A 27,613-nucleotide genomic window follows, 5' to 3' on the forward strand; every position below is an offset into this window, starting at 1 on the left:
GCCATTTAGCAGACTATTCCCTCAGTGAAGGTATTTGTACCAGTGCCCCTCCTTGGCTGAGGGATCCCTTGACCAGGATGAACAGGGTGCTACCTCCAACCTATAATTAGCCTGGGTAAGCACTCCTCATGTGCAACCTACTGATGAGTGTGTGTTTTAGGTCACCCTCTTTGTCAATGCACAAAAGATGTGAGTTGTTATAGCCCCCAGCCTCAGAGCTTTGGCTCTTCAGCTCAAGTAGTAGCAGATCATGCTTTTAGCTTTGGAGGTCCCCATTTCGATCCCCCATGTGTCAGTCATGAGAGTGGTTGTCACACATGCACCATGAAAAAAATGTTAAACCAAAATGTTATATAAAAACATAACGTTTGGGAACCAGTGAAAGACATAGTCACACCTTCAAAACGGAACTTCCTTCCAAAAGATTCCATAGGCCATAATGAGGAGGACACATTACACAGACATTTCAAAGCCTCAGCTGTAGACATTCAGTCCAAAACTTCGTCCTGTACTTAATAAGGAAAATCTACTTGGTGGCAAGCAGGTGACTCATTGCACGGACTGAGAGGTTTCTGCTTCTATTCTGGTCAAATCCTTGATATGACTTGTGACAAGAGCAGTGGCCCCTAACCCCGTGGCTATAAGGAAGCCATGTTACACTCATGAATAGCAAACAGTCATATTAAATAGATATTTTAGGCATCCAGATTTACAGTTGAGGAGCTCTTTGGGAAAACAGTAGAGAAATTAGTAGCTGAAAATGCAAACAGGCCTCAACCCTCACTACCAAAGCCAACATAGCAATCCATTGGTCACTGTCAACACCAAAGGTGTTCATGAAGGGAGTATTCCCCTAAGAGAGGAAAGAATCTGGAGCAGAAGCGCCTAATAAAGCCTGCATGTATTTTCTTCCCAAAGCAACAAAATCCTCAGTATGACAAAGAGAAAATGAGCATTTGTGTGAATTCTCAATACCTGTACAGGACTCTTCTTTCTGCTCTATCCTTTACACCCAGAGTCAGAAAAAATGGCTGTTAGTACTCACAGCCAGGCTCAGGCAGGGACAATATAGCAATCAGTGTCTTGTCCAGAGAAACAGACCCATTCACAGCTTGCCAGCTGCTTGAATGGATTCATACCCAGGCATGAATCTGGTAATAATTTTACCATCACGGTAAAGATTTGCAAAGATCCAAAACCTGATTGCATCATCCATTGCTTGGCAGTGGTCATCTGTAGACAGTTATCTCTGGTGGCTCAGATTGCTGGTGCTATGCACTGGGTCAACCCCTGAATGCTTTTTCTCAAAATGTACTTCCAATTCCTTCTAAATACATGGAACCACTCAGCAGAGACCATTCAAATTAGGTGTCATTCCCAGATCATATCCAAATGTCCCTCTATGGGCAGGTAAGTATGAGCAACATGCTGAAAACCAACCCATTTTTTACTGTAGCACCTTACATATGCACTATGGAAGCAAGTCTTGCAGTATGGGGAGCATACTTGGACACTGATTTCCAAAATCTCAAAGTACATCCTTTTAGTTCTCCTCTTCAATAGCCCTATCAAATGCATGTGTGAACCAAAACATATAAATGTGACCACTGGACGCAGACCAGTGGTCCATTGAGTCCAGTATCATCTCTGACAATAGCCAGCACTAGCCACTTCAGAGGAAGGTGCAAGAAACCCTATAGTGGGCAGTTATGGTGTTCACAGGGGAAGTTTCTTTTTACTTCCCATTAGAGGTTTGCTTAAGACTGAAGCAAAGCCAAGGGATAAGCAGAGGTCAAAACCTCTCTGTGATAAAGGAAATAATGTCCTGGGTAGTGAAGAATGCTGTTTTTCAAGACAGTTCACATAAAGGGATGCAGAAAAGAGGAAAAAGCAGAACTGAAGTCCCACCTCATCCCACTCCACCATTGGCCCAGAAGGCACTTCAGATTTTATAGACAACTAAGGAACCTCCACTGCACCTGCAGAAAACACCAGTCCTCTCGAATCCTTTCATTTAGATCTGGACTACCTACAGTTAACAGGATGGGCATGGGAAGAGAAATGTAGTTTATCAGAGTTTCTCCATTAGCATCATAGATCTTTTCTGGTATCCAGATAGAATTCAACCAGGAAATTACAATGATTGATCTGGTCAAATTACATTTCTACGTGAGGAGAAACTGAATGCTCTCTGGGGCAAGGGTTGTCTTGTTTGTACAGTGCCCAGCCCTAGGGGGTCCAGGGCTCTAGATGCTACCATAATATAAACAATAATAGTAACCACAAGTTCTGGTGATCGCATTTACACTAGAGATTCTCCAGGATGGTTCATTGGAGTCCTACAACCAAGCACCATGGGAAAGTGGGTTCTTCAGACAGGCACATCAGACTCCTTATCTGCATACCATCAGGTGTCAGAATTAATCAAAATAACAGATTAGACAAGTCTGTGGCTGGCTTTTTTTAGTTGCCATCACCTCCAAAAGATAAGGTTGGAATTAGTTCCTCTGTCTATACAGAACCACACTACTGTTGTCATGAGGAAAAAAGTTACTTGTACTGCTCCAGAAGCCTCTCTCTTCAGATGAGTTTTTATTTCCACAATTACTGGTAAATAGGGTTCCCCCATCATTTCGTTCTATTCCTTTGCACCCCTTTAGAAGGTTGTGGCATATATGGGCATTCTTAGAGCTCTAAAGATATTTTTCAAGCATATGGAGTATACCTGCCAACTGTACTCTGCTCATCTCATCCGGTCCAAAATGCCAAGTCTTTACGACCTCAGTGTTCCTATAGGTGCGATGTTAAAATCCTGCACCAGTTGACATGCTAAGAAACCAATTACAAAGGAGTCAGGGCTCAGTCTGTGAGGTCCCTGGTGGCATTGTGGGTAAAAGGATATGAGCCTAATCTGAGTAAGATTTGCAACATGGATTTCCATTCCCCTGCAGAGTCATCCTTTGGTAGGAAAGTGTTGATGGGTCGGTTCCCAAATAATTCCTTAAATTATAAAGCTCTTACTCTATATGGGGGCATTCTTTTTCTGCCTATTATTCTACTGTAATAATAATTAAAACTCTGTTTCTTCCCCATACTTTTGTGATTCATTGTTCACTAGTTCCCATTATTAGTGAATGAGGAGAGAAGCTGTGCTGGAGAATGAAAAATTTCTTACCTGGTTATTTTCTTTCTGCTAGGAGCTTTTCTCCTCATTGAACCCAACCTACTAATCTGGGAAATGACTGGAATACAATTTGTAAAATTTGAAATTTGTCTCTAAAAGGAGACTTGGACATATAATGATCTTAAGTTTATTTACATATTATATCAAATTGTTGTGTTAATGCTAATAATTGACTGCTGGAGGATTTCTGCAGCCAGGGGCGGCTGTAGGCATTTTGCCGCCCCAAGCATGGCAGGCAGGCTGCCTTCGGTGGCTTGCCTGCGGGAGGTCCCCGGTCCCGCGAATTCGGCGGCAGCCTGCGGGAGGTCCACCGAAGCTGCGAGACCAGAGGACCCTCCACAGGCAAGCCGCCGAAGGCAGCCTGCCTGCTGCCCTCACGGCGACTGGCAGAGCGCCCCCCGGAGCTTGCCACCCCAAGCACGCACTTGGCATGCTGGTGCCTGGAACCGCCCCTGTTTGCAGCTTTGGGAGAACTTTTCTGGCAGCCAGAGCTGAAAGATGGAGCTTAGTCCTAGAGCCTCCAACAACATTAGGCCACCTCCAACTTCCACATGTGGGAGGTATTACCTGTTAGCAACGAATGAGGAGAGAAGCCACTAACAAAAAATTATTAGATCAGAAATTTCTTATTCATGTGACACACAAATCCTTAAGGCTCTAATCTTTTGAAGCCAGTGGAACTACTCACATACGCCAGGTTAAGCATAAGCATGTTTGCAAAATCAAGATCTTGTACTCCTGGATGCAGATACAAACATTCCAAAGTTTGGTGATATTTAAAGCTAGGGGGTTAGTTTAGGCTCATCTCTATATTAATTTCTACCATGAGAGAGACCAGGCATTCCATCTTCCTATCTAGCGAATATGTGTTTCCATGGAAGCTATCTCTGGAGAGCATTGGTAGTGAAATTTATTGGGTAAATATAATTTGCTGTCTGAATAACAGTGGTCTAATTCTTTCTGCCTGTCTCCCCTCAACCTTTTCCTCAGACTTCCAGCCAAGGAAAAAATAAAAAGATATTTGGCTATTTTTTATTGGATGTATCTCTCAATTAAATTCTGAATTTCAGCTGCCAGCTTATTCTGTTCTTGTACAGGCTTGCTGGATAGCTTAGAATAAGAGTACTGGGCAGACAAGAAGCTTTGTGTCATTATCAGAACATAGTTAATTAGCTCCAGCCTCCATAATTTACCTTTTGTAGTTTGTCTTGTTAGTAACATCATCACTAATTATTGTAACAAGACATTCTAAAATTATTGTTTTTCAACTAGGGAAATGCTGTCTGTACATGACTGATATTGGTGCTCTTTTATTTGAGAAACAACCTTTCAAAATCCAGTTATTTTCACTTGTTTTTTCATAGCTACTAGAAAAGGGCCTTCCCAGCATGCAACAGTCCCTCTTGCAGATGATCTACAGTCTTCTTAGTTATATGGACTTGTCAGGTATTCCTGTTAAACAGTTTAACATGGAAGTGTTAAAGACAATTGAAAAATATGTGCAGGTAAATATTGCATCTTCCTTATATTAAAATATGAACTGAACAGTAGTTACTGTGAAATATGAAACTTTCATATCAGAACTTAGGAATTACCACACTGACACACAATATCTAGTCCAATATTCTCCCTCTGTCTCTGCTATAGCCAATACCAGGTGTGTGCCAAAGTAAAATGTAAAACTTTCATAACCCACTATAAATTATTTAATTAGATTAAAATACTTCAGGTCAAGGAGTTCTCATTTTGTCTTGTGCAGTGCAAGCACCTTGTCTGTGCCTAACCAATGATCAATAATAATGTATCTAATTGCAAGTAAATGCAAAACTGTACCATGACACCATGGCAGAAATCTCTTCCTGATCTAACTGGTAATTAATTTGTACTCTGAAGTATGAGGGTTGATGGTAGTCCTGTATTTTTTTCCTTCTTGTTTAACTGCAGATGTTATTTATATAAATGTCGATTCCTTTTAAAAAAAACCAACCCTTTATTCTACTATCACTATTTCTAGAATTCATTTTGGTACTGAATTCCAAACTCTATGAATGATTTCAATATTTAACTTACTTTAATTGTGTGTCATCACTTCTAGTCTTTGTTAAGATTCGTGATTAATAATATGGCTGTAAATGTATTGTTAATCGATGTAAATTCTTATTTCACATTGTTTTGACAAAAACAATATCTACTTCTAGAGCATTCACTGGAGAGAAGCCTTGAACATCTTGAAGTTGGTAGTTTCTCGCTCTGCCAGCCTGGTTTTACCTTCCTACCAACACGGTGAGCTTTCAAAAATGGAAATACATCGAGTGTGGAACAGTGCCTCAAAGGAACTGCCAGGGAAAACTTTGGAGTTTCATTTCGATATTTCTGAGGTACTGTATATATCACAAGGAAAATCTACTAGTCAGACCTTAATTTCCATCTTATTCTTTATGAAAGTTGAAGAATTGGGAAGCAGGGAAAATTTCAAGACATTATCTTAAAAACATTGTTTTAGATCCAGAGTTAAACTTAATGACCTATATGAGAAGACCATGTTCTTCTTTGAGTAGTGTGCCTCTGGGTGCTTCACTTAAGGTACATGAACACCTTTGATCATAGATTTTCATTAGCAGCATCTGTTCAGCCCACATATGCACCATTGATATCCTTGTGCCTCACACCATGGCTATATTAGGCTGCATGGATGAACCACCCTCAGTTCCTTCTCAGCCACCTTGGCCTGAGTGACTGATCTCTTGGAACTGGGAGCAACCTGAATATTTTGTGATGTGATATGTATCACTAAGTCCAGCTTGCTTGGGTGGCAAGATAAACTGGAGAGCCCAAGGGAACTGTCTGTGACTCCAAGGTAAGACTCTTACAGTGATCTAGGAGTTCACATTTGTTCCTGGATTGGTGAAATCTAATTATAGAACAGGGGTAGGCAACCTATGGCACGCGGCATGCGAGCTGATTTTCAGTGGCACTCACACTGCCCAGGTCCTGGCCACCGGTCCAGGGGGCTCTGCATTTTAATTTAATTTTAAAAGAAGCTTCTTAAACATTTTAAAAACCTTATTTACTTTATATACAACAGTAGTTTAATTATATATTATAGACTTATAGAAAGAGACCTTCTAAAAACATTAAAATGCATTACCGGCACACAAAACCTTAAATTAGAGTGAATAAATGAAGACTTAGCACACCACTTCTGAAAGGTTGCCGACCCCTGTTATAGAACATACCACCATTTTGGGGTGTCTGCCCTGCTTTTGACAGTCTACCATGAGATTTGCACTCTCAGTCATGAGCCACTGCAGACAGCGTGACAGATAACATCGGGCTATACCATCCATTTTACTGCCTTCCCACCTCCTTGTTCCCCTTCCCCATCCATCTGTAGGGACCCCTTTCATGACTCCCTGTTAAGACAGGAATTAAATTCCCTTCTTTGGTTCGGAGCAGTAGAACCAGTCCCTGCTCAGCACAGGGGGCGAGCTTTCTATCTGAGGTATTTCCTCATATCAGAGAACAACAGAGGGTGGAGACCAATCGTGGATCTCAGACTCCTAAAAAAATTCATAAAGTCTCAGAAGTTCAGGTTGGTGACTCTAGCAGCTATAATTCTTTCTCTAAAGTCAATGGATTAGTTTTGAGCCCTTGACCTTTAAGATACATACTTCTATATAGCAGTACACCTGTCTCACAGAAAGTTCCTGCATTTTTTCATAGGCCAGGATAATTTTCAGCGTCAGGTCCTGTTTGGCCTCTCCTCGGCTCCGAGAGTGTTTTCAAAGGGTCTAGTGGTGGTTGTCTTCTTGCATCATCAGATGATCACAGTATTCCCATACCGCAGTGACCGGCTGCTCCAAGGATCAATCATACCACGAGGTGTCATCTGCTCCGCAAAAACACTTTCCCTGTTCTTAGATTTGGGCCTGCAGATGAATGTGGAAAAATCCACACTGACTCCCATTCAGAACATACAATTTATAGGGCCATCCCTGGCTCTTTAGTAGCCAAGGTCTTCCTTCCCATGGACAAGTTTGTAACATTATCAAAGCTTGTCAGAACTATTCAAAAGAGCCCTCAGAGTTGAGTCAGAAACTCTCTTCAACTCCTCGATTACGTGGCAGCTCGTACCTTTGTGTCCGAACATGCGAGGTTACCTCTTTGCTATTTCTAGGAGTAGAGGTGACACGTTGGGGGCATGTGGGTTCACATGCCCCCCTGATTGTTTGGTCACATGGTGGGCTGGGCCCCCTCCCTGCGCAGCAGCTGAGTCGATGAACTGTGCCGGTCAGAGAGAGGCAGGAGCAAAGGAATAGCAGGGAGCTGCATGGAGGAGCTTCTCCTTGCCTGGGGGTCGGGACTCAAGCTATTCTAGGGTTGTGCCCCTCCTACCCCCATCAGCAGGCATGGATCATTTGTGCTAAGGGGTGGCTTATCAGATTACTCACCAAACAAACACAACCTAGACAAGCAGGTGTCAATTCCCAAGCAGGTAAAGCATTCCCTAGACCGGTGAAAGGTTCATTGCAATGTAGGGGCAAGCGTTCCTTTTCTTCAACCTACACCAACGGTAACCATAACCATGGATGCTCTCACAGTACAGGGGAAATGATCACCCCAGGAAAACTCCATCAATATCAACCTGCTGGAGCTCACAGCAGACAGAAATGGGTGTCTTCATTTTCTGCCTCTCATCAGGCACAGATCCATGAGGATCATGATGGACAACATGGCCGGTGTGTTCTGTATCAGTCAGCATGGAGGAGCAAGATTCCCCTTCCCCTCTGTGCTGAAGCGATAAGCTTATGGAACTGGTGCATAAAACATCACATAGGAATCTCGCAGTGTATCTTCCGATTAGACAAAATGTCATGGCTGATGCTCTCAGCAGGTATTTTCCCCAAGACTACAAATGGGAGCTGAATCCCCAGGTCCTGGTCAGCATTTTTCAGATTTGAGGATTACCAGAAGTGGCGCATTTTGCAAAAACTGAGAATAAAAGATGCCACATATTTTGTTCAAGGGGAGGGTTAGGTCACTATTCCCTGGGAACACTTTCCTACTCCCTGGGAATGGGAAAGCTGTTTTATGCTTTTCCCCAGATGCTTTTGATCCTCAGAGTGGTGAACAAAATCATACAGGATGGGATCAGAGTCATTCTAATAGCCCCAACGTGGTCGAGGCAAGCGTGGTTTCATTGCCTGCTCCAGCTAGCTCTCTGTCCACCAATACGTCTCCCAATCACTCCTCCACTCCTCTCCCAGTTGACTTCTGCATCCCAATCTCAGCCTTCTCCACCTCAAGGTGTGGCTTCTCGATGGTTTGTGGGGCTAGAGTCAATCTATTCTGAAGAGATACAGCACATATTATTAAACAGCAGGGAAGATTCTACTAGAAATACTTCAGAAGTGGAGACGATTTAGTCACTTGTGTGAACTCCAGGACACTGTCCAGCGGTGTGGCCCGCTTCTGCTTGTTGTGGAATACCTTTTGCAGTTAAAGAAAACAGGGCTGTCACTTAGTTCTCCCAAAATTCATCTGGCAGTCCTAACAGCTTTTCATACCATTATTGAAAAGTGCTCCATGTTTTCTCACTCTGAAAACATAAGGTTGCCAAAAGGCTTGGGAAATTTCTTTCTACTGGTGAAAGGCCCCACCACTGTTTGGGACTTTAACCGGGTTCTTAAAAGTCTCAGGAAGCCCTCCTTTGAATGGATAGTGACCTGCTCCTTATCAAATTTGTCTATGAAAACAGCCTTCCAGGTGGCTATTACCTCAGCTTGCAAAGTTGGAGAGATTGGGGCCTTAATGGCAGAACCTCCTTTCACAGTTTTCTACAAGGATAAGGTTCCTTATGTCCACGTCCCACGGTTCTTCCTAAAGTGTCTTCTGAATTTCATCTGAATCAGATCACTTACCTGACAGTTTTCTTTCCAAAACCACACAAGTCCAATGTGGAGACTGTATTCCATACTCTAGATGTCAGAAGGGCGTTATTTACATTGGACTAAATAATTCCTTAAATCCCCTAGACTGTACATTTCATTTGCAGACAGATCAAAAGGCTCTGCAATTTATACCCAAAGGCTATCAAAATGGATTTTGGAGTGTATTATAGCTTGTTATCAGCACTGCGCCCCTCTCCCTCCCCCCCCCCCCCCCGGCTGGCGTGTCAGCTCACTCGACAAGGTCAGAATCTACATCTGTGGCTCTAATTTAAAATGTCCCATTTGCTGAGATCTGCAGAACTACTACACCAGGGGTCGGCAACCTTTCAGAAGTGGTGTGCCGAGTCTTAATTTATTCACTCTAATTTAAGGTTTCACGTGCCAGTAATACATTTTAACGTTTTTAGGTCTCTTTCTAGAAGTCTATAATATGTAACTAAACTATTGTTGTATGTAAAGTAAATAAGGTTTTTAAAATGTTTAAGAAGCTTCATTTAAAATTAAATTAAAATGCAGAACCCCCCGGACCAGTGGCCAGGACCTGGGCAGTGTGAGTGCCACTGAAAATCAGCCGAACATGGCACGCGTGCCTTTGGTTGCCTACCCCTGTACTACGGAGTCTTTGGTACATTTCTTCTCTAGACACTGTGCTTAGTCAGTGCCTCCAGATCTGAAGCAGCAATTGGCAATGCAATTCTTTCCTCGGTAATGGACTTGACTCCGAAGCTCCCTGATGGGATACAGCTTAGGAGTCACCTGGAGTGGAGCATCCCTAGGGACACTACTCGAAGAAGAAAGAGAAGTTATTCACTCTGTGCAGTAACTGTAGTTCTTCAGGATGTCCCCCCCTATAGGTGCTCCACTACCAGCCCTCTTTCCCCTCTGCATTGGAGTTTCCACCTGAGGCTTGGCAGTGGAGAAGGAATTAAGTGTGGTTTGCTTGTGCAGCCTGATATAGTGTCAGTGCAGGGCACAAGGATATCAACAGTGAATGCGCGGGCTGAATAGACACTGCTAATGAAAATCTCCCATCGAAGGCGCATGGGCTGCACACACACCTGAATTGGAGCACCCCTAGGGACACACTATCTTAAAGAACTACAGTTACTGCACAGGGTGAGCAACCTCTCTTTTTGGTTTTGGTTTCAACTTATTTTTTAAGAACATGGGGTTCCAAGGGGAAAACTCTAAGAAAAGAAACGGGGACGAAAAAAACAAATATATATAGGGTGTGTGTGTGTGTGTGTTACATTTCGCATCTTTATAACATAGCTGTTGACTTGATTAATTTAAATACAAATTATAATAAATTCTTCTTTTTAAAATTTACAAAAATATGTTACCAGAGTAACACTGTATTATCTAGTTTCAGACTGGAGTCTTTTGACAGGAGATATTTTGACCATGCAAACATTTACTTACATATTTAACTTTATGGGATTATTCACCTGATTAAAGTTAATTACATGTGTGTATGCAGGATTGGAGACTTATTCTTACAACAGCTACTGAGAAACAGGGTTTATAAAGGAAACGCTACCACAAAAGGATATACTTTTAGTATTTTTCAATAAAGGTTTTCTCATTCTTATTGTCCTGGGCTCTCTGAGCACTCTGGCCTGATCCAGCAAAACATTTCAGTATGTGCGTAAGTGCTCTGCTGGATCAGAGCCAGAGTGTTCAGCACCCTGCAGAAAAATGCCTTTAACAACAGCCTATGTTAAAATAAGTTTATTTAACAAAATTTGCTTTTCTCCATTGCCTGTTCAGTAAACTCATTTATTACTGTAAGTTGCTCCTGAATGCTGAGGTGCTGGCATTGTTGGGGGCAGAGATACTGTGAAGAATATATGATGGAAGAAATAAATGTAAAGATTTATATGGGGCTTATAAACAGAATAACAAAAAATAGGTAAAATGTTGGGCAAACCTGTCTTCAGAATGACATTCATCTGCAAGTGAGCTAACAGGTGCCTTTATAAGCTCATTAAAATTATTCTACATAATGCGGCTTTATTCTCTATGTTATTTCAGACTCCAATTATTGGGAGACGATATGATGAGCTACAGAGTTCTGCTGGTCGAGATGGTAAACCCCGGGCAATGGCTGTCACTCGAAGCACTTCCTCAACCTCCTCAGGTTCTAATTCCAATGTCCTCGTTCCTGTGAGCTGGAAAAGGCCTCAGTATTCTCAGGTAGAATTCCCACTAAGTTCCTGTAATGGAGCCCCCTATTCATTACAATATGCCTGCAGCATTGCTCCTGAATGTGACCTTGTTTTGCATTATTGGATTTTGTTAACTGCCAGCTAAAGTAAAAACATGCAAAATATATTTATTTATTTATTGCTACTGTTAAGCATATTGGAAATTTGAGATGTTTCAAAAACTTATGCATGTGCTTAATTTCACGATCTTGAGTAGTCTCAATGAAGTTATATATGTGTTTTAGTGCTTTACTAGTTTAGGGCCTAATGGAATGAATAGACCGGTTTTTAATTTTTTTTAAGTACTGAAAAAATATTAGCTGCTCCTTTTATCTATTTCCCTGTATGTATAGTTGCTCTAAAGTAATTCCTTTAACATCAAACCAGTGAGTCTCTGATCATAGTTTTTCCTAAAAACATATCCCTCTGGTTTCCAACAGAATGAATAAAGGATGATGCTAAAATTAAAAATGTTTTTTTCTAGAAAAGGACAAAGGAAAAGCTGGTACACGTCCTTACCCTGTGTGGTCAAGATGTGGGGCTGAGCAAAAACCCTTCAGTGAGTCTTGCTGCATTTACTGTTTTGTCTTTTGTTGTTTTTGTATCTTTAATTTTAAATACCGAGAACTTTATCTCCCTGAATTTCAGAGGTGTTTTAATTTATTCCATGTCATAAACCCATCATTGTAGTTAGCACAATCTGGCACATGTTGCATTTCTCAGCACAAAGGCCAGTGATTGAGCATGGATAGTAAACAGCCCTCTCACTTTTAGAAGCTGTTCTTCCAGAGCAGGTTATGAAGCAGTTCGGTGAAGCATTGTTGGGATGCTGGCACTATCACTGTCCAAGCTTTACCTGTTCTATGGATAGAACATTTTGGTCTCCAGTACTGTCAATCTAGCTCCTTTCAGAAGCCCTAGATTCAATTACAGAAAAAGCAATGAAGATTAGCACCCTTATCATCCCATGAGATAATGAGTCTAACATTACCCTTTAAGGAAATGAGTATTGTCTCATGCAGTGGAATGTATAGTGGACTATTCCAATTTTGTTGGTTGATCAAGGGATTTTTTAAATTTCAGAGGTAAAGATTTGTATTTATTTTCTTTAAAATATGCTTAAACATTTTTAAAGCACTATATAAATCTTGAGTACTTTGTGTTACATTATTACTATGTCACTCTTGCTATTATGTTGTGGAGGTGTTCTCAGTTTGAACAAAACAGGAACCCACAGAATGAATTGTTCTCATCTGAACTGCAGACATTGTTCAGTAGGAAAGGAAAAGCTACTGCTGCACAAATTAGTCTGTTATGTTTCCTAATCTCTCCACATGCTTAAGCATGTTTAACTAGAGGTTTTCTGGTGAAAGTATTAACTCATCCCCTTGACAATCCTTTCTGCAGTGGGCTCTTTGAATTTCATTCCCATAAATGTATATAAACATTTAGGCAACATCAGTCTGCAGCCATTAGGAGGTAGCTATTACATTCTTGGACATGTTCCTGCAGCATGAAGTTGTGTCTTTGTACAAGATTTAATCTCAAGGCACCTGTCCAACATAAATAATAAAAGAGCGGGTTCTAAAAATACCAGCTAAAGGAATTAGGTGTGTACTGGAAATACAGTCTTCTGAATAACCAATTCAGCTTTTACTAACAAGCAACCAGAGGGGAAAGTTTCTCAAAAGAGAAATCTTTTGAATTGTAGGTAATTTTTTCTTCATGTGGTGATTTGGATCTGATTGAGCACCAGACAAGCTTGGTGTCTTCAGAAGACGGAACGAGGGAACAAGAGAACATGGACGATTCAAACAGTGAACAACAGTTCAGAGTCTTTAGGGACTTTGATTTCCTAGATGTTGAACTGGAAGATGGGGAGGTACAGTATATTCTCTATGAAATGGCTTTGCTTAAATTTTATCTCTGGCTAAAACGCAGTTTAACACTTCTTATTATTAAGTAATTCACTCTTTATAACATAAAAATGTAAAGTATCAGAGGGGTAGCCGTGTTAGTCTGGATCTGTAAAAGCAGCAAAGAGTCCTGTGGCACCTTATAGACTAACAGACATCTGTTAGTCTATAAGGTGCCACAGGACTCTTTGCTGCTTTTATAAAAATGTAACTGTATGACTCTAGATTTGATTTTCAATAAACGTATTTATAATGTTCACAGTGTTGTGACAGTAGCTTAACATTGACAAGCTACCACACCTTCCTGTCTGAACCCACTTTAATACACACTGCAATTACTACTGAAAGGCAAAGCTGCAGTTCTAATGACAACACAAATACCAGGTTTCTGTAACTTTAAGGTGAAATTAAAAGCTCTGAAACACAAGTTGTTGAAGATCCCAAATTGTTAACAAAATATATCTGCAGCTTTTAAGAATTTATATTATAAAACAAAACAGTTTAAAATCAGTTCTTTCGTCAATAACCTGCCAAAACCTGAATTCAAGCCCTCGGGGTTCTGTTACTCCTGCAACAGTTGATGAAATCACTAACATTTGAGCACTGAAAAGGATGCAGTTTCTGCTCTGCCTTGGGTGTCAATGATTTCATGGCTCTTGCAGGAGCAAAACAGAACCCTGAGGCTTGAAATCAGGACTTGGCAGGTAAAGCCTGTCAGTTCACCTTTAATTACAAATGCTTCCAGGGAACTTCAATCAAATATACATCATACAGTTGATGGATAAGTTTGTTCTAGTCTTTATTTTGTTTTAGTTTTTTTAAACCATTTAACCCTTGAGCAAACCTGTTCCAACTGGGAATAATCCTTTCCATTTGAATGGGAAGGGACAAGAAATTCATACCCAATATTGTACATGTCTAACAATGTTGCTACCATTTAAAAATTCAGAAACTATTGGTCAACTATTTCCAAGTATTTAAAAATGCAGATCTTTGGCCAGCCTGACAGTTCAGCTGGTAGCACATCTTGCTACCGCTGTGGAGACCCAGATTCAACATTTATAGCCTCGAGTCAAAAGTGTGTGCAGCAGAGCTTACAAGCACACTTGCTGGCACATTTCAAGTTGTATTACAAGAAGCAGTCATCCTTCTCCATTGTGAACTCAGGTGTCATAATGCCTGTGATTATTTTTTTTAATCAAGAGATAAAAGAGAGAATGAAGGGATGGTGCAGACGTAGCTTTAGTGTGGATTCATGTGTTCAATTGGACTCACAGAAATCATGAAACCAAGGGTGCAAAACCAGGGAAACATACACTTTCCCTGGCCAGATAAGCAGAGGAGGCCCCAGGGGTGGCCTCATCCCACCAGTGGTATTCCTTGTCCCACAGGGCTGAGCCTGTCTCCCCATTCTGAATGTTGCAACCTGGTGCACGGGGTCACAGTACCTCTCAGAGATGGCCAGGCCAAACCTAAATGACACTCACTGCACCTCCACAGAACCCCCTCTCCCCCCCTCCCACACTTTAATGTGATTGGCAGCCTCTGCTCAAAAGTGGCCCATAACTGGAAATACAAAAGTGGTGTCATGCAAAGATTGAGATGCATTGGCAGAGTAGTATGAGGAAGCTTTCACAATGCCAGCCTGTAATATGGTTCTTAAGCCAATACTGTTAGCCCTCACTTTCGTAAGCATAAAATTCACTTACCTTTTTAAAATAAAAATTCCAGGCCCCCAGCCAATTCTGCCATTATCTCTACTGCTGTCCGTGCAGAAGACATCTTTTCCAATAGCATTTTATATCTCAGTTCTTGAAATTATAAGGTCACTCTCCCTGCCAGGCTTCACTCACTCTTACTGTTGTCATTCATGACAGGCATTTTCTTACATAATCATTTGCTCTAAAATGCGGCTATTTCAATTTCAGACCTCATTAGGTAGAATGATAGGGGAAAGAGGCACCTGTATGATATGGCACTTCCCTCTTTGACCTCTTGGAGGAAAGCACTAAATATCTTACTGGATGTAGATATCTGACAAATAAAAGCAAAATCATCTGCTAGATGCGTTCATGGCTAAACTGAATAGCTTGCAGGAAAAATTTTAAATGAGTTCTGACTAGATTTACAGGAATAATTTTAATCTGTGTTTGTTATAATAGAGTTCAAAAATTGTTAGATAATGATAAAAGACAAAATATTTATGCCAAATAACTTTGTAAAAAAAAAACAAAACCGTCTGCAGTCATTACAACACATCTTTAAAAATGTATTCAAAATATTACAATGCAATGATAATTTAATTATAATTTGATCAATTGTCAGATGATAAATTGGCATGAGAATCATGAAACAGGATTCCAACCACAGACTGAGATTTGAGAATTGCTGCTCCTTTCCCTTCAGCAGTTAAAATCAGATGGAGAAAAAAAGTCAATATTCAGCCAGAGAGCAAAGATTAAAATTTAGACAAACCAATTAGAAAATTGTTGTTATTACTATTAGTAGCACTGCTAAAGTAATGCTTACAGATCCAGAACCAGGTTGGCACCTCATTGTGCTAGGTGCTGTGAAGTCCCTGCCACAAAGAGTTTATAGTCTTAATCCCTGATCCTGCAAAGATTTAAGTATGTGCCTAACTTTAGTATTGAGGCCTAAATTAGTCAATATACAATAGAAGGGTGAGGGGAATGGATGTAACATAAACTCAGCAGATTGTGCATTGTTAAATTTTGGCAAACATCTTACAGTTCATAATAATAATAATAATAATAATAATAATAATAATAATTAATATAAACATTCCCAACTCTCTACAAGAGATTAGTCCATGTTATTGAGTAATGGCCATATCATCCCTGGAATCACATGAGCAGCTTCCTTTGAACCAGTGACCATACCAAACATGTAGCAATTACAAAGTCAGATACAAAAGGAGGAAAAACTTAATAGTGTGTTTAGTTCATCCTGGAAAGGATTCTACTGTGGTTTTCCATATGTTTTGACCATCCCAGTATTGAACTGCTAATGACAAAGCTTGCTCCTAAACCTTAAACAAAAAAAATCAGTCTTATGGTACTTGTGGATCAAGTATCCAACGTCTCTATTTTTACATAAAGTAAAACTGAAAATACAGATTAAAAAAACCCTTCACTATTTGATAAACTGCTCCAAATCTAAAACTTGCAGACCAAGATTTAAGCAAGCCTGGAGTTATTACTTTCAACTTTGAACTCCTGAAAAGAGGGAAGTATAATGGGAAATATATATTTATTTTTAACTATAGCAACATTATTAGGCAATCCAATAATATATTTCCTGTAACTCAGTGGTCCCCAACTTTTTGTGGCCAGTAGCACATTCATATTTTCAGAAGAGTGTGGCGGGCGCCAACAATTTTTCAAGGCTTATTTTGTATTTGTACATTAAATAATATGAAATAATCATATTTAATATTACATAATATATGAATCCAGAGAGAAACTGGCGCCTGCAGCCCCGGAGTACTCTGTCCCCAGCAGGCACGGGGCCCCAGCTTCTCTCCCCTGCTGGGCACTAGGCGGGCCCCGCGCCTGCCAGGGACAGAGAACACCAGCACCTGCAGCCTGCAGCCCTGGAGTGCTCTGTCCCCGGTAGGCGCGGGGCTGCAGCTTCTCTCCGGCTCAAGCCGCGGCCCCGCACCTGCCTGGGACCGAGAACACCGGCATCCGCAGCCTGCAGCCCCGGAGTTCTCTGTCCCCGGCAGGCGCGGGGCTGCGGCCTCTCTCCCCTGCTGGGCACTAGGTGGGCCCCACGCCTGCCGGGAACAGAGAACACCGAGCCCACACCCTGAGTTCTCTGTCCCTGTCAGGCGGGTGCACTAGGCGGGCGCACATAAATGCCCCGGCGAGCACCATGGCGCCCGCGGGCACCGCATTGGGGACCACTGCTGTAACTGAAGCCTCACATCATTATGCAATTCAGTATTTTAAACAAATACAAATAAAGGGCCTAATTCAGGCCTTGCATAAGAGGTGAGAACTATAGTGCCTTCATTGGAACTTTATCCACTTACACCTAGTTGAAATTTGGTGTTCATAAACATGAATAAAACAGTGTTGGAAAGCTCAGACTAGCACAAACGGAGACAGCTATTTTGGAAAGATTATATTATAAACAGGTCAGTGCTGGGTGCATTATGCACAGATCACAAGATATGATTGTTTGGTATTTAATAAAGATTTAAAAACCAATAACGTAGTATTTTATTTTTATTTTTTACTTAACGGTAGCATTACAGAGCTAAAATTTTTCTGATCGCGTTATTTATTACTGTAGGGCAAATGTTTAAGAATATGGTATCTTTAATACAGTCATTTTAAATAGATTTTTATTTGTTTTTCTATCTATTATATCTGCTATCCAGGAACTTCAGGTAAGATAATGCTATTTGAATTCAGATGTGCAAGTAGATGGTGTGTATTGTTGCAAATTTATATTATAGAATAACATCATAGGGTTTTTTTCTCTTTCAGTTTGTGTGTGTGTGTGTGTGTATGTATGCAAGTGCTGTTTCATGTGCTGCTTTGCCCTAGAAATATTTTTAAAGCTCTAGAAAAATTTGAGTTTAAAGTAATTCAACTATTTGGGGCTTAACTTCAAATACGTGTGGCTTTGCATTATCAAAGAATATGTGATTTTAAAAATGGAGATTCTAGATGAAATCCCCTCATTTCTAATTTGAGTTGCGAAGCTGGACTCTTTTTCTTTTTCAATAACTGTGCACACAAGTAGTACATAGACACTAAAAAACAGGAAATATGTTTAGTTAATCTGTCACATTTATATTGTTAAAATGTAGAAAAGTTTTTTGCCTTTGTAGCATTAAACTGCTGATGACTGACTCCTAACTTCCATGTTGAAATTAATAGGTACATTGGTTCTGCTTAGCATGGTGCAAAAACTGGTACATGTGACCTCTTTATAGAAAAGTTTTCAGTAGTCCACAGTTCCCCAGAATTTTGCTGACTATTTATGGATCTGATCCTGAAAACATATATGTGCTTACATTTACTCGTGAGTAGTTCCATTGAAGTCAATGGGACTAATGTGAATAAAGTTAAGGATGTGCATATATGGTTTGTGGAGCTGGGGCCTAAGTTTTAAACCTTTAACTTTCTGTAGAAAATTGAAATGACACTGGAAGCTATTAAGAGATCATAGAAAATATTATTTGGAGAGCGAGAAAGCCTCATTCATTCTACAGCAGCGGTTCCTGTCTCACAGGATTGGGCCTGGCTCCCCATTCTGGGTGTTGTGACCTAATGCATGAGATCACAGCAGCTCTCTGGTTTGGCCTGGCTGCACTCCTATCATGCCAGGTCACAACATCCAGAACAAGAGCTGGGTCAAGCCACCACTACAGAATGAGTATGGTGCAGGCTCACTCTCCAGCCACCTTATGCCTCCTAGCTTCTCTCCTTTACACTAGGTCTACAACCCTCCTAGAACCTTCCCCACCATTTGGAAACAGACACAAGCATATGAACACAAGCATATGGAAATACTGTGTTAATCTTAAATGACTAAAACATATCTAATCTACGTGGACAACACTGTATCTATATACATTGCTATTTGTGTGCAAAGTTAATGGAAACATGTTTTGCCAACACTGCCAGGGAAGCTCTTGTCTGAAACAAGCTTAGCACAATTCCTTCTGGCTTGATTCAGGATATATTCTGGTCTGCCTGGTAGAACTGCTTTTTATTTTATTTTTTTTCCCTGACTGCAGAGGTCCCAGTTTCAGTCTGGGTTGTGGTAGTGTTTAGGATGGACACACAATGTGTTCAACCCCTGCCTCCCACACCATAAGATACTAAGTGATAGAGTACGCTGTTGTATCTGGCCATTGTTCAGGCGACACAATGATCACATGAATTGATCTGCGTTTGTAACCAGTAGCTTTATGGAAAGTAGAAGATAATCTCTACGTGCAGCAAAAGAGAAGTTAATAGACGCTCAAGGCCATCTTTCCTCCTCGTTAATTGTGATAACAAAATTATTTTGTGGTGCAAAAATAGTAATCTGTCTACACGCTCCAGGCTATTATTGAATTCAGTGTGAAATCTGTATGTACCACTGGAAAGATCAGGCCCCAAATATTTTTGATGTGTATCTCACATCTCTTGCAAGCCTCTTCTCTTATATTCTCTCCTCATTTTAGCGTCTTCATCTTCATAATTTGTTTTCCTTTCTTTTATTTGTCCCACTTTCTCTCCCCCTGTTTTTCCTGATTACAGTTACTGTATGTCACCCTTCTTTTTATCTCTCATCCATTTTGTTTTTCTTTTCTTCTTTTCATCTTTTCTTCTTTGAGAGATTCCAAAGAGGAGCAGCAGTGGAAATAAATTAGTGCCTTGCTTCTGTGGCACCAGCTGCAAAGTAAAACTGCTGCATATTACAATGGAAGTTGGCATCATAAAGACAAGGGCATGACATTAGTCTATTTCTTGTTACTGGATACCTCGTGGAGGAAGAACAACTGGTGCAGTTGTCCTGTAGCCTTCATGTTGGAGGGGGGAATAATTTTTAACACAAATAAATAGTTTTAAATTATAAAATATTTTTTACAATTCAAGGAGACAAGTTTCCTTAAATGTTGGACATAATTTCTGTTCTTTTCCAACGACCACCCTATTATGTGCTCCCACTTCCACAATATGAAAGACACAATATTCTGCAATGTCTGGCTTCAGAATGGATTCGTTGTCATTTTGCTGTTGATTGTAGTATATCCCTTAAGTCTACCAAATGTTTCAGTGGGCTGAGCTAGACTAGCATATATTTCTAGAGGTATTTTCTCTTTTCTGCATCTATTTTAAGTTTTGCTCCATCTTTGTTCATGAGAGGTTAGCTTATCGTTGTTGTCCAGAGCTTTTTCTCTGAATATTTATATAACCGTGTTCTTTGCACTAAAAAGCAGTGATTCAAAATGCTTATATATTTTTGCGCAAATTCAGTGATTTATTTTAAAATAAACTTATACTTAATTCATTGCTGCTTATGCCTTTTGCCCTGATTTAGCAAGGTATTAAGCAAATGTCTAACTTTAATTATGTTAGAAGTCCAATGAAAATCAGTGGCATTGCTCATATGCCCAAAGTTAGGTACATGCTGAACTGGGCCTTTTTCACCTATGAAAATTAATTATATTACTCAGGAGTATATTCTAGATGGGTGTGCGACTCTATAAAAATATAATATACTTTATGTGTAATATATAATTTTTTCTTCCCATTTATGATTTTAAGACAAAGATTTTTTGCCATTTATATATATATATATATATGTACACACATGTGTGTGTATATATATATATATATATAAAAATTGGCAATATATATATATATATATATATATATATATATATATATATATATATATATAATTATTTCATATTTAAAGGATAATTTTAACTTGAAGCTGATTCATTTTTTAAAATTCTGGTTTCTTGTAGAGCACCATTTTAAAAGTAGGTTTTGTACTTACTTTTTCCCCCCTTTAATCCTTTTTCCTATAATAGCTTTTTTTCTTATGTTGGTGTCTTTATTAGGGTCTTTTTAGCAAGAGGGAAAATGATTAAGACCTCAAACCTGTAATTGGATCCAAATTGGAAAACGCTTGGCCCTGTGCAGAGCCCCTTTGACCTCAATGGGCCTACTCACATGAGTAAAATTATGCATATGCTTAAATATCTGCAAGGACTTGACCTTAACTTTCCCATAGAAGGGAAATAGTGAAACTGACTACACACAAAGTACTGTAAAATGCACAAAGTAAACAAATGGGAAAAAATAGTGTGAAATATTTTTTCAGTAACTTCATTCATTTATAACAGTTTTAGATAGTGTTTGCCACTATTGTCTTGATCCTGCAAATACTTACCTATTGTGCTTTAACTCATATTTGCATATGTGTGCATAGACTCAGAGCCTTAAATAGGAAGAAAATATTCAGATATAAATTTGATTTTTAAGTTGACTTTGTCCCTTTTAAAAACTGAAATGTTGGTCCATACTAGTCAGCTTACTTCTGGGGGAATAAATGTCCAGTTTATAAAGAAAAATTAATCATAAGCCTAGAATAAAAGTTAAAAAGCTGTGTTGCTTTAGCCATTGCATTGTGCATGCAAAATTAGAGCTGCATTCAAATCTGCGTTAACTTTGCATTTCATTATTGTGGTTATGTATGTAGTACAGAGAATCTAAAATATTTAACATCTGATTTGCTATTGAAATATTACTATGAACATGTCCTGTTGATTGATCCTAATGTTTTACCGTAACATTATGGGGGGTGGAAATCTTTTCAGGTTGCCTTAAGATTTTTATTTAACCTGTCACTGTTTCATTGACATTGAGATAGATATGCATATATGTTCTCATGGGATTATAAAAGCAAATTTTTAAAGCAGTAAAGCATGAAAAACACTTAGTATTCAAAATAATGAATTCATTTAACTTTTATTTCCATCTTTATTGTTCTTATTTCTAGATGGAGTCTTAGAAAGTTTCAGTAGCTTCTGGTTACTTTATTGCTTAACAAAATTGTGTTCATATAAGATCTGTACTATATTTTTATATCAAAAACATTCTGCTAGATTAGAACAAATGATTAGTAATTTTGAAAGTAATTTTATATAATAGTATAGGAAGCAAGTTGAGCCTGCGTGTGTTTTCAGGGTGAGAGTATGGACAATTTCAACTGGGGAGTGCGCAGACGTTCCTTAGATAGTCTGGACAAATGCGATATGCAGCTTCTGGAGGAAAGCCAGCTTTCAGGAAGTACACCCAGCCTAAATAAAATGAACCATGAGGACTCCGATGAGTCATCAGAGGAGGAGGACCTAACAACAAGCCAAATATTGGAACATTCAGACCTAGTAAGTAGTTAATTTACAGTTTGTTAAGAATAGATAGATTTTTTTAAAATAAACTGATCTTTTAATTTCCTGTTGCTTAAAATGCAAACTGATCAACTGGAATGCCAAATGTCATGTAACTGAGTGCTTTCTAATGGCTCACTTGTCCTTTAACTGAAGATGGAAAATAATTTTGATGAAAGTACTAAACACAGGAAGTGTCAGATCTGATAAGTAGCACTTTATTCAGCAAAGCTATTAGTTTTGCTTAAATGGCCAATATTAAATCCTTCAGATGTATAATGTTTATAAAATGTAGCAGGCATCCGATTTTGAAAAATTCACCTTTGAGATGTTTAAATATGAATAAAAAATTGAAAGATTATAAAATGAAAAGTATACAAGCTGAAACAAGCTAATCAACAGCCTTGGGAAGGTAGCATTAGCACAGTGTTTGCATTGCATGCATATATTAAATGGCAAAAAACTTTATTAATGCAGAGATAAAGTTGCCTGGTATAGCTCATGCCCTTCCAGAATGTCAAGTACAGCAAAACTCAAACTTCTGGAAAACCAGGAAATACAGAGAGAATGTAAACACCAACACAACCTTAACTCCGTCCGTTCCCCCACCCCTTCCAGACCCGGAGCTGGCAATAGTCACTGGAAATGATCTGCATGCATTCCATCTGCATTCACTGGGTTAAATGTAGCTGTTTTGAATGGTGGAGGAGTAAGTTGGAGTAGCTTAGAAGATCTCTGACTGTGATATGAGGATATCTAGGTCTGAGTCCTCCCACCCCACCTATGTGTGTTATCAAAGGAAAGAAGTGTACATGTATCTTGAGGTTCCAGTCTGCATCATTTCAGTACAAAGTTGTGTATGTTGTGTCAGCAGCAGGGCACAGGGATCTTCTTGACATAGGTATTGTCAGTAGTGAGGTGGGATCTGAGAGCAGTCTGTGGATTTAATGATAGGGGAAGGGATAAGTTGAGATGATATTAAGTGTGCACGTGTAAAGAGTTTGTAAAAGGATATGAAGTTGTTAAATTTGACAAGTGTGATATTCCACTGGGGGAGTAGGCTTAGTGCTTAAATGTAGGGCAAATGCAGGTAGCGCCTGTCCATTACGGTGAAAAGACAGCGTGGGAATGTGTGCGTTATGGGTGTATTGGGCATCACTCAAAGAGGAAGAGATACGGTTGTGTTGGCGTTTACCTGAACCCTGTATTTCTTGGTTTTCAGAAGTATGAGTTTTGCTTAACTCAATATTTTGGAAGGGCACAAGCTGTCAGAAACAGCCTGAACTCTGGGCATGTCTATATTTCAACACTACAGTGGCACAGCTACAACACTGCAGCTGTGTCACTGTAGCACTTCAGTGTAGACACTCACTGCAGCAGTGGAAGGGGTTTGTCACAGCCGGGTCGTGGGCTGCCAGACTAGTGATCAGTGCCAGAGTCCACACTCATGAGACAAGAGTCAGCTGGTTCAGGATATAAGGAGATCAGAAGGAGACAAATTGGAGAGCAGAACCATGAATCAGATGCTAGGAGTCAAGCGACATCAGGATACCAGGAAATCAAGCCAGGGGAGCAGGAGCAAGACATAAGACACATAGTCCAGGGCAGGGTGGACCCAGTTGTTCAGACAGCTTTCTATTCCTGCTTTAAGTAGGGCCAGCAGGCTAATCAGCAGCTCTGGGACTCCACCAATAGACCCTCAGGGATGGAACCTCAAGCTGGGGCTGGGCGTCCTGGATCCTAGGGAAGCAGTTGTCAGCAGGCTGCCAGGTGGAGGGTTGGAGCATGACTGCTCCCATGAACCTGGGTCATGACAGGGTTCTTCCATTGCTATAGTTAATACACCTCCCCAAGAAGCAGTAGCTAGAACAACAGAAGAACTCTTCCATCAACCTAACGCTGTATACTCCAGGAGTTAGGTCAGCTTAATTACATCGCTGAAGGGTATGGATTTTTCATACCCCTGAGAGATGTAGCTATGCTGATGTAAGTTTTCATTGTAGACCAAGCTTCTGTGTTAACAGTTTTTTGCCATTTAATTTCTTAGTTTTTTAAACAGAAAGAGAAACGTTTGTTGGTAGATTAGTGGTCATTTAGACAGTTGTAGTTCTCACCTAGGTTTGCAGCTGAAAGGCTACCCTGGCTAGGTAATAATCAAAAAACCTTGCTTCTGTATAGGGTTTTTCATCAGTAGATCTGAGAGGGCTTTTCATCAGTGTCCCCATTTTAGAGATAGGAAACTGAGGCACAGAGTGATGAAGTGACTTGCCCAAGGTCACCCAGCAGGCCAGTGGCAGAGCCAGGAATAGTCCCAGCCTACAGGTCTTTCTACTAGGCCATGCAGTTGCTATGTGATTCATCTGTGTTTCTCCCCTCACCCCACCCCCATATATTTTGTTATAGTGGAGTGGGGATAATGGTCGTGCTTTGAAATGTGTAGCTGCTAACAGGGCCAGTGAGACAAATCTCATCCATGGTCTGTCCCCCAAAACCTTGAGAGTTTTATAATATGGTTGTTACAGTATCTTTAAGCATGTAAGAGAATACTGTCTCTTCTTCTCAACCCCTGCTCCGCCATTCCCTGCAACATTTCCAGATCCCCTCTCCTGTTCCCATCTAATTAAGCCAATTTCCTCTGCTACCCCTCATGTTCTCCAACCCTTCCCATCTTCTCCCCTCCCACATCCCTTAATCTTCACCCCTCCCTCTTACTTGAGCCCCCCAACCTCTCTTCTCTCCCCTGCCACCAATTCCGATTTATACCTTATGCTTAATATCCCTCCCTGACAAAAACCACTCTGCCCTATTCCCACCTACTCTTAGGCCTGGTCTACACTGAGGGTGGGGAGGGAATCAATCTAAGATACGCAACTTCAGCTACAAGAATAGCGTAGCTGAAGTTGACGTATCTTAGATCAAATTTAAATTACTTACTTTGCATCCTCGCAGCGCTGGATCGACGGCCGTGGCTCCCCCTTTCGACTTTGCTTCTGCATCTCGCATTGCTGGAGTTCAGCAGTCGATGGGAGAGCGATCGGGGATTGATTTATCGTGTCTACACTACACACAATAAATTGATCCCCGATAGATCGATCACTACCCGCCGATCTGGCAGGTAGTGTAGACATACCCATACACCCGTAATCGCCCTGCCCCTCCCTTTCGGACTTCAAAGTCAGAGGCTCAGAGAGGTGTGAAGTGGCCCATTCATCTCAAGGAGACATTCTCATCTGAAAGAGAATACCCCAGGGGTATGCATACAGCCTGAAACAATAGTTATGAGACCTGTGAACTGCTCCATTCCTGTCAGTGAGCATTCCCTTCCTTCTTCCCAAGGGTTGGAGCATTTCTGATATGTGTCAGCAAGCATAGGAGTTCTCAGCTCCTCACCCCGGCCTCAGCACTGTGTCCCTAGTGCATGCTCCAAGCATGCCTGTTCTAAATGCCCCACCCAGAACAGCAGGTCTTCTCCAGATTGCAGATCACATGGGTAGGGGAAGGAGAGGAAGAGGGATTCAGACACCCCAGAGCCTGGCTCATAAACAGAAGGGGAGAATGTGGGGTGGACAGACACCTCTGGCCCTATTCTCCCCCAGACCTCCTGCCACTCACCCCAGTGTGTCTCTCTCCCTCACCTGAGCTCCCCAACCCTTCTTTCCCCTTACTACCCATCCCCATTTATCCTCCTCCCCTCAATGCAGTCCTAATCCCCCTCACTTCTATTCCCCCCGTTCCTCTACCCCATGAAATGCAAGCAAACATTCACATATCTCCTTTTTATGAAAATATGAATCCATATGAAGATGAATACAAAACATATGAATTATATTCCCCTCAAATTAAAAAGAAAAATATGACAGCACCCATCCATACTTTTCCAAATTTCTGCCCAAAGTGGGACTTGATCTGACACTGGCCAGCTGCTTAGAGTCCAAGGACTATTGCTTAGCCCTGTGAACTGCCCAGGATCTTTAAAGGTTAATAATCCTGTTAAATCCTCTTTCCCCACAAGCTCAGTGTAATTTCTTTAGCATATCAGTGTGCAAGACTTGCAATGCTCTAAACAGGAGATAAAAAATCTTTTTGAAATAACCTTTTAATTTGAGTTCACTCCCAGGTGCCATGCACTCTGTTGGGATAACCCTTGAGTGTTGGACATTTTAGTGGGATGATCAGAGCCTTGGTTTGATCTCTGTCTGTAAGCAAGAAAAGGTTACCACAATGTCTCAACTCTTAGAAAAGCTATTTTTTTCCAGAGACTATATTCTGAAATCCTTTGGGCAAATGGTCGCAAGTTTGGTCCATTAACAAAACCCCATGCTCCCATGAGGCACACCAAATTTCAGTTTGCATTCTGAGTAGCCATGTAGATTTTAAAGCACTTAGAGTCAAGCTTTAACCAGCAATCTGGTCTTAACCTTAACTGTAGCAGGGCTGTGTCCTTAGTATAATAAAAAGGCATGTGATAGAGGAGCTTCGTAACTGGTTATTTTATTAATTATTATTATTTATCATAATTTTTTTTAACAGATTATGACTCTTTCCCCCTCTGAGGATACAATTCACATGGACTCTCTTTCTACATCATGTGATACCACCTCAGCTGACCCGCATCATTTTAATACAAGAACATCTAGCTTTGAAGTGTCTTTGCCTGGCATGAGTAATCACCAGGTGTCTGAGGGTTCTAAGGTGAGAATTTTCTGATTATACTTCTCCTAAAATGAACTTTTTTTAAAAAATAGCTTATTTTTAAAATGTCATGAGGGGTTTGAATGCAGGGGCAAGTATGTTTTCTCTTCCCCTAGTAGTATAGAGTGTTTGTATGTTTATATATAGATATAGATAGATTTTCACATACTCTTGTGTGACCCATGCACTTCTTTTTTAACATTTGTCTCTTTCTATTTTGGTCTTTTTAAATTAAGTATTTTGCGTTTTGCATAGTATGAATGCCATTAACTAATAGCAAGATCAGGGCCGCCCAGAGGATTCAGGGGGCCTGGGGCAAAGCAATTTCGGGGGCCCCTTCCATAAAAAAAAAAGTTGCAAAACTATAGAATATTATATTCTTGTGGGGGCCCCTGTGGGGCCCAGAGCAAATTGCCCCACTTCCCCCCCCCCGGGGGGGGCCCTGGGCAAGATAAATATATGAGTCTCTGAAGTTGCAAAAGCTTTAGAAATACTCCTAATGTTCTTCATGCTGATTTTTATAGGATAATATGCTAACTGGGGTGTGGGTGTATGCATGTATTTGTGAGATTTTTTTGTATGTGGGAACCTATTGTGCAGTTGTGTGCACTGGATTCAATTCTTGCCTTTTGGCATGCTGTCAGAATGTTAAATGCCTAATTGCAGTATTATGTTAGATTTGCAAAACACTGTTCCATACAGCTGTCTGAAGTGAACCATGCGTGCAGAGACAATTC

General features: G+C 40.5%; 1 protein-coding gene across 4 annotated transcripts in view; it reads left to right on the forward strand.

Moving 5' to 3' along the window:
- FRY (FRY microtubule binding protein) overlaps positions 1–27,613 on the forward strand; it is a 385,515-nt gene that overhangs the window by 315,272 nt on the left and 42,630 nt on the right. For 2 of the 4 annotated variants that reach the window (XM_039535002.1, XM_039535019.1), the window contains 8 exons: positions 4,549–4,689; positions 5,383–5,562; positions 11,170–11,331; positions 11,827–11,901; positions 13,054–13,224; positions 17,664–17,672; positions 21,981–22,181; positions 26,715–26,876. In XM_039535002.1, coding sequence (XP_039390936.1) covers positions 4,549–4,689; positions 5,383–5,562; positions 11,170–11,331; positions 11,827–11,901; positions 13,054–13,224; positions 17,664–17,672; positions 21,981–22,181; positions 26,715–26,876 — 1,101 coding nt within the window. The remainder of the gene's footprint in view (positions 1–4,548; positions 4,690–5,382; positions 5,563–11,169; positions 11,332–11,826; positions 11,902–13,053; positions 13,225–17,663; positions 17,673–21,980; positions 22,182–26,714; positions 26,877–27,613) is intronic. The other 2 variants (XM_039535008.1, XM_039535030.1) reach the window with 1 other exon arrangement.

This window comes from Mauremys reevesii, linkage group 1, assembly GCF_016161935.1.
Source record: "Mauremys reevesii isolate NIE-2019 linkage group 1, ASM1616193v1, whole genome shotgun sequence".
In the NCBI taxonomy this organism is placed as follows: domain Eukaryota; kingdom Metazoa; phylum Chordata; order Testudines; family Geoemydidae; genus Mauremys; species Mauremys reevesii.